At 41.8% G+C, this 14,841-nt stretch overlaps 2 protein-coding genes across 7 annotated transcripts in view; one reads left to right on the top strand and one right to left on the bottom strand.

The window, feature by feature from the left end:
- Window positions 1–5,248: 5,248 nt before the first annotated feature.
- The window catches only part of LOC105015694 (sine oculis-binding protein homolog), a 55,018-nt gene continuing 45,425 nt past the window's right edge, over window positions 5,249–14,841 (bottom strand). For all 4 annotated transcript variants that reach the window (XR_002197923.2, XR_828394.2, XM_020054291.1 and 1 more), the window contains exons 2-3: window positions 5,524–5,638; window positions 5,249–5,424 (exon numbers count right to left, since the gene is read on the bottom strand). Coding sequence is in view for 2 of the 4 variants with exons in the window: in XM_020054291.1 (XP_019909850.1) it covers window positions 5,255–5,424; window positions 5,524–5,638 (285 nt within the window). In the remaining 2 variants the exon portion in view is untranslated. The remainder of the gene's footprint in view (window positions 5,425–5,523; window positions 5,639–14,841) is intronic.
- LOC105015695 (latent-transforming growth factor beta-binding protein 2) overlaps window positions 10,920–14,841 on the top strand; it is a 112,475-nt gene continuing 108,553 nt past the window's right edge. For all 3 annotated transcript variants that reach the window (XM_020054289.3, XM_010879027.4, XM_010879026.4), the window contains exon 1: window positions 10,920–11,818. In XM_020054289.3, coding sequence (XP_019909848.2) covers window positions 11,355–11,818 — 464 coding nt within the window. In that variant the 5' untranslated portion in view covers window positions 10,920–11,354. The remainder of the gene's footprint in view (window positions 11,819–14,841) is intronic.

Raw genomic sequence — 14,841 nt, 5'->3', positions numbered from 1 at the left:
TTTCGAAGAATGGAAATTTAAAAAAAACAGCTTAAAAGATTTTTGGAATATGTCAATACAATTTTTTATAATATTCTATTTTGGGTTAAGCAATAATAGATATAACACTTGGAAATTATTTTCCTTAGGCATTAACATACTGAAAACATATCCATTGTCACACATTCCAACCAATGTATTGTCTGTCCATGACATTTGTCCATTGCACCACCAGGATGTAACTTGCATGCTTACATATATTTTCACACATATAGAACTATTTATTTTAATCTGTTATTTATCATCCGATGGGCCAATTAGAGGGCCACAAGATAGAATATAGAGTTCCTTAATAATCGGTCAATTGGTATGCACTATGGGTTTGAAACTTAAACACCTTAATTTACTGAAAACATATGGTTCCCAGAACCTTACCGTATGTCCAGGCTGGGTTTTTCCTTACATCTGTCTGAGGCACAGGGAAAGTAAGGGCCTTGGATGTCTGCCTGCTTGGAACAGACTAGACAGGCCAGGGAGAGAGGCCTCTTCCCCAGTCTCAGACACACTGCCTTCCCTCTTCAAAAACCGTCTCCACCTTCATTCCCACCAGTCAGTCCTCTCAACTAAGATCACATGACAACATTTAATGGATCATCATGCACAAAGTGCTTTGCTTTTAATGTTGCCGCAGTGACAGAGCTTCACTCTCATTGGTGACGCCAGCTATCAGTGTTCCCCTGCTGACCTCTGACCTGAAGGGAACCTTACCTCTTGGTCTTTTGGAGTCCAATGGTTGATTACGGTTAGTGTCAGAGAATACTGTTGATCTCTTACTTCATCCCAGGGGTGTCATCCCATAAGCTCTTAGAGGCAATTACTAACTTTCACTCAATTTACGTTTTCATGCATTGGTCAAATGAAGTTAGGATTTATCCTGTGAAAGGAGTTAAAGTACACCTAATCAGCAGCTTGTGAGAAGGCCTGCATGTGTCATGTAAATGTTTAATGGTTTGAAAAATAACGGTAAAAATAACTGTATCATCCTTAATGGGAGCCTGTTAAGGTCAAATTGACCTCATGTGGGGTGTTAAATCGCATCATAACTTTCTGGTTCGTGAACCTTATTGTTAATTGGGTTCAATGAAGAGGCTCATACTTACTTGAGAGTCACCAATCGGCACTGAAGAGAGCACATGATGAACAGTTAATCAGGCATGATTCCTTTCTTGAAAAAAATGACTGTGGGAATAGCTGATCCCATATTGAACTCAAGTGAAAACTTTAGTCACAGTACGAAAAATGAACAATGTGCTAATGAATGAAGATAAATAAATATGTAAGTACATCTAAAAATATATTGCTTGATTTCCTGCCTCTGCTTGTAAGAGATGTATTTGTCATCAATGAGTCAACCACAAAGCATGGTGTATGTCTCATCCATTTCCTAGAAGTGGTAGGTAAACACACATTATGTTCATTATGCCGATGACTCAATTCCTAGTAGTGTCAAAATAACGGACATTTTGACCGGTTTGATAAATCCTTTCCCGCATTTGCCACATTCCCCCAGTCCCTTCCAGCTCTCGGCCTCTCTGACAACAGCCTGGCTGCTGAACAGGGGGCTGGGGAGAGAAAAGAACAGTGAGCCATCCGACTAAGATTGATTACTAAACACATGTTTCAGCCTCAGTAGATCACAATTACTGTCACGGGGCATAGGCTGGGTTCCCTGCCCCGGAACAGTAAAACTGTGTTATGTGTTTGTGTGTTCCTTGTACCCCAGAGGCATGGTATTTGTTAAATCAACCAAATTATTTCTGCTGGTCACGTAAATAAATTGAGGAAGGACTCAATCCTTCCACAAGAATGATTTATGCTGATAAAATCTTGTAAATATGTGGAGATTATAGCAGAATGTTCACAATGTTTGACATTTACATTTAATTTAGGAACAGGGGTAACTGTTCTATTAACGGGGATAAAAACTTGGTTGAAATGGAACATTCTGGAGATGATCACAAAATGTTTTGAATCCAGTTTTCTCCACGCAGAGATGGTATTAAAAGGCATTTTACAGCTCCTGGATCAACTACCACATAATGTTAGTTTTATTTAAGTTCAACTAAATTAAAGGGAAGCGGTCTCAATGTTTCTCCAAAAGCAGTGGCGGCTTCAGGGCCATGTTGTTGATTTACAACAAACTTCAAGGCAGCAAACTACAATAGAATTTAATTTAATCCGTATGCATTTGAAAAACATTTGGAGATTGTTTGCACATTGTGAAACAAAAATAGATGGAAGAAAACGGATAGCCACTAAACCTACGTGCCAGAAGTTGGCATCAGTGGCGACAAATTCTGTCTCAACCTTTCCCATTTATTTTGAATGACGGCATTATTTCCATCAGGGTCCCCAACGCACGTCATTCATGCCTTTGGTTTTGACGTTACGGTAAGTGTTTATGAAACTGTGTTCGACAGAGACATCAGATGCCATTAGATGTGGTGCATTGTTGGGAGGGATAAGTGTGTGTTGTGTTTAGCGCCGAGTTCATTTTTTGAGGGAGTTATTACAACTCTGCAGATATCCATTTCTATCCTCCTGGGCAGTAAAAGCTGCTAATGTGGAAAATGCTTGACCCTGATTTTCCATGCTCTGCTGGTGGAGACGCCATGGAACAATGTGAATGGGGAGCATGGCTGGGTTTTGAAAAGGCCGTCTCTCAGCCCTTCAGAGCCAATGGCAGCTTAAGAGTGCAAAAGGACAGTCTTAAGTGGAAGCAGGGTCTCAGTGGAGGCCCAGCAGTGGACCAATTCCAAATAGCACAGTTGACCAGGTCACTGCAGAGCCAATGGATGGGGTTCCCATGGGTATGTAAGCGTGTCGTGCACAGGGTGAAGATGAGGGGGGTCACTGGCCCATCCATCACCTATAACCTTCTGACCCGATCCCCGACCTCCTCCCTTGAACATGGGCTTTGATAAAAGCCATTTGTTAAGTGACATCTGTTATTTGGTATTTTCATTTCACTAGGGGCATGGAATGGGGCACAGGGACTCTCCCCATCCGACATCACTCCTTCGACTCTCCTCGTCCCCCCAGATACCACAGTACAGAACACTCCCTCGACCCACATCACCAACCACCCATGACCACAGTAACAGAACACTCCCTCGACCCACAGCATCAAAACCTCCTTGTCCACCCATACTACAGTACAGAACACTCCCTCGACCCACAGCATCAAAACCTCCTTGTCCACCATACCACAGTACAAGAACACGGCCCTAGACCCACATCACCAACCACCCATACCACAGTAAAGGGCATTGTCCCATCCCTACATCCCAAGGCACTCCCTCCATCCATGGTACAGGGCATTGTCCCATCCCAACATCCCAATGCACTCCCTCCATCCCACAATAATGTGTACCCCCTCATACAATACTTAGTAAGTCATTTCTTTTTGGGGATTTATAACGTGATGGATTTTATGTGAGTATGAGAGAGTCTCCGACAAAATAATGAATGGAAGGCCCCTCCTATTTGGAAAATGTATACTTGCTTAAAAGTTATGGCAGCAGAATCTTTCTTGGCCTAATTGGCCACCGGCGAGATTCTTTTAAATCTAGTTCAGTGGAATGAAGGGCCATGACATCATACAGTATATTGTTTATAGCGGACACCTCTAAATCAAATGTCTAAAGAACTGCCTGTCTTTTCCACCACATGCAATTGAGGTGGCGACTAAAAAATCCATTCACAATAAATGTGCGAAAGCAGAGCCTGGCAATAATGAAAACGTTGCTCCCAACACAATTGTTTTAAGGGTCTGTCTTGGTTCCCATGCTCAAAAATAACTCTGATGTCATAAACCTGAAACATGGTCATAATTAAACTATGAAACAGTATTCATCAAGTTGATATATGTGGAAGATTGTAAAGCCAGTTTTACTGCCCTTAATCGAAGTCCCCTTCAAAACAATTCACCTCAGCAACTGAACCAAAACCAGAAATTTCTCAAGCACCTTATCATTGTGATTTATGCCAATAAGGGGAATCTCTGCTGCTCACATTTTTTTGCAGAAGTTATTATGTTTGAGTGTATCTGACGATGCAGAATTCGACCGGCGGGAGACCCTGTTTAAGTTCAACCTTCAGCATTACAGATCACATAGGAGTTAAATCACTGCAGGAAAGGAAAGCAGGCGTCTGACCCTCTCTCTTCTCCCCATGGACCTCATGGAGCTCTCCCGGCAGACCGCTCAGGAGGGAGAGCAGGAGATTAGAGTCTATCAGGGAGATCTGGATTGTTGAAACATTAGCTTCCTGGGTGTTCCTGTTCCAAGGTCTGACTTCAGAGAATGGGCCCTCTGTCCACTATAGACACAGTTTGTTACACAGGCAGAAGACACACAAACAGTGTGACCCCAGTCATCAGGAACAAGACAAGGAAGCCTCTGAACTCCACCAATTAAACACATACCCGCCAAGTCAGACAGTAACCTTACTGATCAGCTACAATTAACCTGAAACATGGACAGTTAGAAGGGTCACTGAGGCATCCGTAAGCATTCCTAACAAACACAAAGTCATAGAACTTGGAAAAATTACGTTTGGCCAGATTATTCAAGTCTTTTTTTGTTTTTGTTGGCGGAATTTTTTTTGACTTTGGGCCTTACATCAACTGCTGCAGTTGGCCCCCGGATCCCAATTACACTGCCAGGAGTGATCCACATCACACTACCAGGAATGATCCATATCACACACTGCTGAGGGAGCAACATGCACATTATGTACTGGTGGTATCTTTGCCAAGAAGATGTTAAGAGCAAGTGATTGTCCAGTGCGAAAGGGTGATGAGTTTGTGGATTTGAGAGAACTCAGAGATTCTCAGCCTGATTTTAATTATTATTTACTGACTTTGGTCATTTTCACACATTGCATCATCCCTGTGTTTGTCTAATGAAGGGGTTAACAGGACTGCTGCCGACAGTCTCCTTGCTCCAGCCTGGGCACGAACCTCGAGCCCCAAAAACACAGTTACCATTACCGTTACAGAACTGTGGGCCTTTCAAAGCAAGGGAGACAACTTTAAAGCCTCAGAGTCATGTTACCGATTTAAATGCACTGCTAACCACTTCACACTGGTTATATAGCACATGTAGTATTTAACTCTACACAGCTTACACCCTCATATGAAATAAGCTATCATTCTGTCATGTGTTGTGGATATCGAACCCAAAAACAAACAAAGACGTATGTGGTAGAAGGTTCAATTAGAGTATTTATTGTAAAGGGGAGCTGGGAATGGAGTAGGTGGAAGTGGCGATGATGGGGGCGGAGATGGAGAGAGGGACCAGGGCTTACAGAGGGAGACTGGCAAGGTTGGCGGATGTTGGCGTGGCTGGCAGAGAGTGAGCAGGTAGGTAGATGGGCATGGTCCTGAGGCACAGGGATAGGAAGAATTAAACACTCAAAACACACATGGAAATGAATAAACAACAACTACAAGGACACGGGAAACAGCCTGAGAATTACTACCACAGGAGCTGACAGAACAATCTGGCGATGAGTGGCTGAAGAACCGGGGAAGAAATACTGCAAGGCTGACGGTCTGATGAGAGGCAGGTGTGAGTAGTTGCAGGTAACTGAAAGCCTGAAAGGGAAAATACGGAGAGGGACTGAAGTCACGGCCAAGACTGTGACGCTCAGATGTGGAATAATGCCATGTGGATGTGATGTCAGTACTGGATGACATATTTCAAACAGATTGCCAGCGGTAACTCTGAAGTATTACTGTACCAAGTCTGAATTTTAGAAAGTTTTAATGTCTTTTCACTTCTTCTCCAGCAGTTAAGGAAGTGAATGACTCTGTGGCGAGCCTTAAAGGCTTACAGACTTATGCATTTACTGTTTTTGCACGCAAGGACACACACACACTCTGAGTATGTGTATCTGTGTAGTTCTCCCTCAAGCCAGTCCTTGAAAGTACAGGACAAAAAACTAACCATGAGTATCATAAAATGTGACCTACAGTACCAGTACTTGAATGGTTAAGTGTGTCCCAACCTTTTGACTGCACATGTACTATAATCCCATTATCCTAAACTGACAGCACCTCATTCATATACTACAAGCTGGGCAGGTTTGTTCAGACTAATCAAATTGTAGTTATTCTGCTGTATCTTCCATCGCTTCCTCTTGGTCAGAGAATGCCTGTTTTATGTACAGTTTTTGTACGAGGTGAAATACGATGTCCGCTCAAAGCACAGCTGTCACTTTCAATATGTTGTTATTGGAATGTATATGCAATTTAGGTGGTTAGAAATTTTTATTTTGTCAAAACAAGTGCCATAAAAAGGGGGACAAGATTTGCATTAACTTCCCCTTTTCCGAGGTGTTGAATAATGCACAGCCTTAATGTATTATGTTAGAAATTGGCCAGAGTAAAGGGAGCTGAAAACAAGCAGTAAAAGTTAGCTAAAAGATTGAAATTCTACATGGTCGCGTCCATCACGGGTCCTAACTGTGGCCAATTCAAATGGAACACTTAAAATTCTGGAGCCATGGCTTAGAATGTACTGTTGACACTTGGTTACAATGAGGGCCCTACATTCTGTGTATAATGATAATGTTTGGGTTTCTAATGGGTACACTTGAACTCTAATCCCGAGGCAGAACTCTAATGGTGACAGGACATTCATTCATTGTGCCTTTGACCAAACTTAACACAAACGTGTCTCCTGGGACAGTTCCACTGACAGGCAAATACTCTGTTTTTTGTTCACCGGATAGAATTGATTAGAAGGTGTCAAACCCATAGAATATGACGACTCAATGGCCCCACAATGCTGTACCATGGTGACACAGAGTCTCAAAAGCCTCTCATTTCACAGCACAAAGTAATTGTTCAATGAAGGGATCAGTGAGGCCCAAAGCAAAGACATCTATACACCGAGACAGACACATTCTCTCACACACACATGCATGCATTCTAAGTAAACTAAAAAAACAAATTGTGGATTCAATTTACAATTAAGGCAACCAGCTGTACACAGGAGTTAGGATTGTGAGACTGATAACTTATGTTGTTCAAATGTTGATCAAACTCATAACCATATTGCTGCTGGTTGCCTCATAATTATATGTTGAATTAACCTCAATTAAATCTAAATGTTTTTAAGAAACCATACAGTCCTATTGCTGATGGTTGCTTCACAGCTTTAAACTGAATCCTCCTCAATAATGGATTGCAACGGGATTCCTCTTGGAATCAATTTAGTGATAATCTGCCCAAAATATTACACTTATCACCCAATACAATTTAGAATAAAAATTAACACCTATAGGGGACAGGAATATTAATTGTTGAGACTACCTAAATCATATAACCTACATGGACAGCCATCTCTGGGAAGTCCCAACCTTAAACAGAATGGACTGATTGTATTTAGCCAAATTGAGCTCAAATGTACTGACTGTAAGAAAAGAAAAATGTAACTGAAATATTTCATAGAATTAAAAAATGTGATTCAAGCGTGGAAAAAGTGTATGCTAACACGTTCGCTTCTTCTTTCGATAACAATTTCTTCCCACCTTCGTTAGAATCACGTTTGCTAATGATTAGACCAAGTTTTGGGCCTCTATTGGCGTGGAGGCGGGGCTTTATCTGGGCATGGAATTATCGCACCCGATTAGCCATGAATCACACCGTTATAAGGTGAAAATCGTAGCCTTTCTGTGCACTGCTTTCCCAGTGCAATCTGTGGAGAGAAGTTTAATAATTGTATAAACTAGGCTAAATGTGTATATTTAAACAGAATAATAAACTTATCCACAAGTTGCATCGACGTCACTGTTGGCATGGTCACAGACAAAGATTGGATTAAAGTTTAACGTGTTCTGGTGGTACTATACCCCAACATAATCTCTCCCCATATTAAGGGTGACCAGGGTGACATGAGCATATAAAACACGGCAAACTCATGGCTCGTCAGGCCTAATATGTGTGCTATGGTTAACTAATTAATAACTATTAAATGTTCATTTAATATACAGTTGTTCTTAATGTAAAAAATATATAATTTTTTTCTGTGATGCTTCCAAACTATTAGATTTAGAACAAATGGTAATTAGCTCCTGTCTAACTTCAGTCACTTGAACACGTTAAACTTTCATCAATATATGTGTCTGTGACCATAGCAACTGTGACGTCGATGCAACCTGGGAATAACAGTTTATTATTTTGTTTAAATGTACACATTTAGCCTAGTATATACAATTCTTAAAATTCTCTCCACAGGTTGCATTGGGAATGTACATGGAAAGGCTATACATTTCACCTTATAACGGTGTGATTCATGGCTAATCGGTTGCGAGAATTCAATGCCCAGATAAAGCCCCGCCTCTACGCCAATAGAGGCTCAAAACTTGGTTTTGAGAAAACATGACTCGAACGAGGGTGAGAAGAAACTGTAATCATAAGAAACGAACGTGGAAAAAGGACAAAAACATTTTAAGATCGGACGCGAAAATCAATTTAATGATTTTAGCATCCACGCTTGCATATTTTTTTTTTAATACGAATGAATTTAGTTTCATACTATGAAATGTTTTTTCATAGTATGAAACGTTTCTCTTTTCTCACAGTCACTGCATTTGAACTAAATTTGGCGCCATATGATTGTATGTTATTTATGAATATGATATACTGAATCAGTTTTCCAGATCAACATTCTGGGAAATGGCAGTGGAAGTAAGCAAATATAAAACATGTATTTAACTCAATAAGCTTGTTAAAGTTTAGTTCAATTTGTGCAGAATTTGTTCAAAACACATTTAAAGATAAGATTTCCTCAATATTTGAGCATAGCTTATCCAGTGTTGCCTTGAAGATTACATTTTGCAATTGTTTTCAGTCTTAGCTTACTTTATGTTTGTTGAGGGAAAAACACATTAGCTACATTTCTGTAGCTATCGACCCCCTTCCTTGAATACTACTGATTAAGCAATTAAGTTGGGTTTTTTCACTGTGTTGATAATGTAATACATATATCTATTTTTATGATTACTGGTTGCAGAATGGACTACTAAATAGGACATGGTTCCTTTGTAATTCATGTTCTTAGTACTGTCCTGTCTCTCCACTGAAAAGCAATAATTGAGTTTTCTGTTTGAAAATCAAAAAGGAGAAGCTTGGTTAGCATGTTGCAGTTTCCTGACAACTCTTTGTTCAAAAGCTTCAGTTGCAGCCAGAGATATCCTACTGATATTAATTCCTGAGTTACTCCAGATGCTGTAAATTGTGTCAAATTGGGCCCGGCTAAGGCAAGCTTTCGTAACGTTGATAGCGGCTCCAAAAACCTCCTGAACACAGGCAACATGTGTGCTGTAAACAGCATGGAGAAAATTCCAACACACTCCCACAGAAAGACAGAAGCAGAGTAACACCTCACCAAACCTGCTTCATTGAGGGCTCCAATACACATGCAGTATATGCAATACCTACCACACTCACGGCCTTTAGCTAGCATGCAATTCTATGGTCCTAGCAGCACAATAATGATCTGGGCACAATTATTATATGATAATGGTGGACAATAACAGTGAGAATATCAGATAACAGGCTCAGTATGATTTCAGAAGCAACCCTCAGGGTCTTCTAGAAAATATGCTCCAGAAGCAGACCAACTCCCTTGATGCCCACGGCAACGTGCCAAGGAATTGGAATGACCACCACTGAGTCGACCTGAGAGTCATAAGACAACTGCGGCTTCCACTCTAATTAGATTTCCCATGGGTAAGAGAAGGAGGAGGAGTGCTAATCAGCTCCAGCACATCTCCAGTACACAGCCCTGGTCATCTCCGCTCTCATACTGGACAGCACCCAGCCCTGCTCTCCTCTGCAAATGCTGGACATGCCTGGATTGGAAATCATCACACGGGCTGGACTCTGAAGGGGGAGAGGCTGAGCAGAGCAGGAGTGAGTGTGCTGGGTCCAATGATCCTCTCACAGCTGTTAGTCAGAGAGAGGACAGCTGGCTTGCTACTGCCAAACACACTGAAACTCCACACTGAAGTTATGATGTCCCTGTATGTGTTAACCTCTGTTCTCGAATGCCCATGAAACGTTGCCAAAGAAAGACAAGCGTAGACTGCTGGGTGGGATACAAAGTAAATGTACAGACCATGCCTGCTGACCACACTAGCCATCTCCTGTTGTGATTTTTGGAAGCTGTGTGTAACAGTAATGGTGTTGGCATAGTGGAGACAGGAGTTGGGAGACACAGTATAATTGTATCATTGTGGTTTGAATAGGATGAGGCGGCCAACTCTCTTTGGGTTGTTGAGGATCTTAGGGGAGAAAGAAAATGTGTTGTTTTCAGACAGTCCGGGGAAACTGATGATGCAGCATGGATGAGAGGGGAAGATGAATGGGATATGGTTATATAACTTCTCCAGTTTCCCAATAACTGATATTGTGTGAAGTATGAGCTGTGTGAGCACCCCATATCCCCGATGTTATGTGACAGACCCAAAGATCATATTGTTTTGTCAATTTATTTCCTACAGTATGTGCCAATGCGTTACATTTTGACAAAACTCCACCATACTCAGTTCTAACTGACCTTCATTTGAAAGAATAAAAATAGACTCGAACAATATGTACTTCGGCAAATAACGTGCTATCAATTCGGCATATTTTAGGGCACTTAGTACGATCTCTAATTTCTCGGTACACTCGCGTTTCATACAATGGCCGAATATATTAGCACATGTGTACAGGGGATGTTATCTGTGTTCGTATAAATTATACTGAGGGGGCTGACCACAGGCATCAATAAAACCACGAAGGGGAGTTTCTTCTTGTAAACTGCATGCAAATCTTTCAAAAATGCCCGGTGACTTCAGATCCAAGGAGGTGGTCTTATCCATGGGAGCACCATTCAAACTCGAGAACTTTCACTTTGAGTAGGACTGTGGCTTCAGCTCTGGAATCGCATTGCTGCCCGAGCGCACAATCATATTGCTGAGAAAACATAAACTGTTACAGATGGATTAACATTTATTTGAGATCATTATTATCAGAGATCTTTTTTTTTTTAAGTCCAGAAGGTTTACACTTTCGATTTTATGAACATGTGGAAGCTGTAAATTCATTGATCCGTTTAATTAAATCCACAGCGTGCAATGCTTACCTGGACATTATGAAGATAGACCAATGTATTTTACGCTGTTGGGAAAGTATTCATTGTTAAATAAATTCTTGTCGCGTAAATTCAAGCACTAGATATTTCGCGTGACTGTGTATAGAAAAAAAGCCACATTTAAAGACACCAGCTTAGATCGGTAATTTTATTTTTGACACAAATATGGACCGTTTGTGGATTTCAGTTTTAGTTTTTTTAACCATTGCACTAGTACGTATGTGTGATTGTCAGAAGAACTCGACAGGTGGTGGACAGAAGATGTGGGAAAAGCACCGGGCGCGAGCGAGGAGCCAAGGTCACCTCGCTGGGGAAGCAAGGGAAGCTGTCCCCGCCAGGCCATCCAGAGAAAGCTCGTCCAGGTTCTCTCACAACGTCTCTCACTCAGGTCGCGAGGCACCGGTGAGCTCATCACCGCACCACGATAACAGGCACGCGACGGTAATTAAACAAATTCCAACTCATAGAACTGAAGATTTCCGACCTGCGGATGAAGCCACGGTCCCACGAAATACTGCGCTTAGAGACACGAGACAGCTCGGCACCCATCACCCATCACAGCACATACCTAGAGTCAGTTCCAGACAAGGCAACAAACACAGCTCCACGCAGACCAAGCGCCTTGCAGGGTAAGACGATCAAGTTATTTTTATCAGTTGTAAATAGATGTATTGCCCACAGGAGTTCATTTGAGGTGGTCTACGAATCCATTTAATCCAGTATGAAAATGTATGCGCTCCATTAACGCAATCGCTCTGTATAGGCAACGCGCTTTTTCACATGTACTCCGCTGTCAACTCTCCGTGGTTGTTAAAGTGCGTAGGATTCATTGAGTGTTGGCTAGATATGACCCTTTATACCCGGGCTGCTTCATCGTGATCAGAGACAGTGATTGATGATGATGTAGGTGTTAAGATCATTCTGGACAGTGCAGTATGTCATTAATGACCAGTAGCCTACTACATCTTAAATGGTTCACTCGGTATTTCAATAATACTTTTTTCACCAGTACGAATGCAGTATGGATGTTGCTGTCCCCCCCATATCACTCATGGGCTATTTGCCTAGTAAACTATATTGCTATAATATATTGAATGAAGAATCCCATACAATCTCCAGTGCATCTGATGACAGAGGTGGAGCTCCTATATTTCATTGGACACTAAATTCCTCAGAGACATTACACTGAATGTAATCATAGTTTGTCATGTGGGCAGGACTTTAAATATTTTGGTGGAGGCTAAACACCATTCATATCAGAACCCTACATGTTTCTCTGGACTGAGAAGTAGTTAATCAACAACAAGTGCTGAACCATGTTTTCGTCCCTTGTTTATGCTGAGAAGCGTATGTAAAGAGAAATGCCAGAGCTGCCACCTACTCTGAAGAGGTTAAAAGCAATAGTTACAGAAGGACAATTTCCTCACGCCGTTCTATGTTTGATTGTCTATATGTGTGTGTTCTAGTTTTGTAAAACCACTAACTGCCCATGGCCAAACCCCGGCCTACATTTCCAAATTCACTTTGTGATCAGAAACACCTGTTTATCTGATGGCTTTCTCTCAATCCAACAAACCCTAAAACTTCAAACAGTACCATCAGTTGTTTCCATTAAAAGCTCTTTCTCTTTGCTAAATGAACCCTCATGTAGTCAGCTCTGTTTGTGCCATAGGACAAAGCATGGCACACATAGGAGAGGGGAGTGTTTACACCATAATCAGAATAGACTTGAAGAGTTCACCTCGGATTACAGTCAGTACCTAAATACAAATGGAATATTCTTGTTGAGTTTTTCATCACTCACTGAGCCTCAGCGGAGTCAGCCATTATTTGAGGGAACTGTTGAAGAGCGATGTAATATGTCAAAGGGCATGTGTGTGAATTGGACAATTTCCCCTGACACCCCTGGAGCGAAAGGGTTTGCCTTTATCAACGGAGACCCTGGAGCAATTCAGACGAGAGTAACTCTCGACCTCAGTTTCAACCATCGTCTAACCTGTTTGCGTGAAACATTTTCTCGAGTGCTTCAGATACGGCATGTTTGCTGCTCAAATCTCTGTGCTGGTCCAGAGACATATCAAATCAGACCGTTGGCACTGTCTCGTGCCTCACGTGACGCTGACTTTAGAGCAGCTGTAAGTGAGGCAAATGAGGGGGAAAGGATGGAGGACATGTCCGACCGGTACCCAATTTAGGTCATTTATCAGTGATAATATTTGATTCTGTGAAGCACTTGGTTTTCCCAATATATACAGCCTTTTTTATTTTTATAAGGTGTGCTCTGTGGTAGCCATCAGAGAGCCTTGGTAGGATCGGTGGGGGCTTTTGCAACTGGGGATATTAATTTAGCAATTCACTATTCTCCTGATAAACTATTAACTTAGCTAGCTGTTTTAAAAAAAAAAAATAATTAGAAAAATGTGACTACCTTAGCTAGACTAGATCTTAGCACTATGACTCCCAGACTCCAACAGCATAAGTTGTGCTCTGTCACCTGCTTTTATAGTACAGTAAGCCTTCAGATTGCACCACCAGGCACATCATGACAGCACGGTTCTTCGAACAGAACCCCTTACCAATGAGAATGGAACATCAAAACATAGCAAGATAAAAGACCCAAAATAAGTCACTAACTGTTGAACACCAGAATTTAAATTTTTCACTCTAACTAATCCTTAAACATCTGGTTTCCCTTACAGGAATAGATTGTAACTCATCGTAGTTGTTATTTTTTACTGATTTTATTTCCCCTCCCAGTTTTCCCTATTTCTTCCCCCTAATTTCGTGGTATCCAATTGTAGTTATGACCATGTCTCATCGCAGCAACTCCTAATGGGCTCCGGAGAGTTGATGTCATCCGAGACATGTCAGCAGCATAGCACCTTGCTTCCCACTGCTGTCTTGCTTCTAATGTTAAGCAGGGCTGGTCATGGTCAATCATATAAGGCACCAATGTCTGCAGGAAGTGGTATTGAAGGGTCAGTAGGGGGCCCACTTATCAATGGCCTACATATGCCCTGCATAGGTTGCTGTCTTGACTCCCTATGGTCACTAAAGACCCTATGGCACTTCATTAGTCAAGGAGTATTAACCCTGGTGTCCTGGATACATTTCCAATCTGGTCCTCATATCATCATGGCCACGTGCCTGAGGGACTAATGGACACCCAACCCTGGCCGACCCTGTCCGACTGTGCAATGGTGCCCAATATGCATCACCCCTTGGCGCTCCCAACGACAGGTTAGCCAGTGGCACAGTCAAGGCTCCAACCAACACAGTGGTAGATGCCTCAACAATTCAATGAAGTGCCTTAGACCACTTCGCCATCTTAACAGATGTATAGCTGTTTGCCTGGCACAGTGATTTTTCACCTTTCTGGCATGAGGATTTAAACCGGCAAACCTTTTGGTTAGTGGCAGTGTGACAATGCTATAACCACTATTTTATCTGCTGCCAATACAGGGATTCATTATAACTAGGGGAAAATGTGTAGAGGTGTAGACAAAACCATTCATTTTATCACATACTCTGCTGTATAAGCATGTTGAGGAATGCCTTGTGGATTCTGTATAATGTCTGACATTGAGTGTCCTAATTTCAACCCCCATTTTCCTTTTGAAACTTGGTTCAGGTAGGCTTTGTTGCTTGGTTC

This window comes from Esox lucius, chromosome 15 (genome assembly GCF_011004845.1).
Source record: "Esox lucius isolate fEsoLuc1 chromosome 15, fEsoLuc1.pri, whole genome shotgun sequence".
NCBI lineage: Eukaryota > Metazoa > Chordata > Actinopteri > Esociformes > Esocidae > Esox > Esox lucius.
The sequence above is the reverse complement of the archived record's forward strand: the minus strand, read 5'-3'. Positions and strand labels throughout refer to the sequence as shown.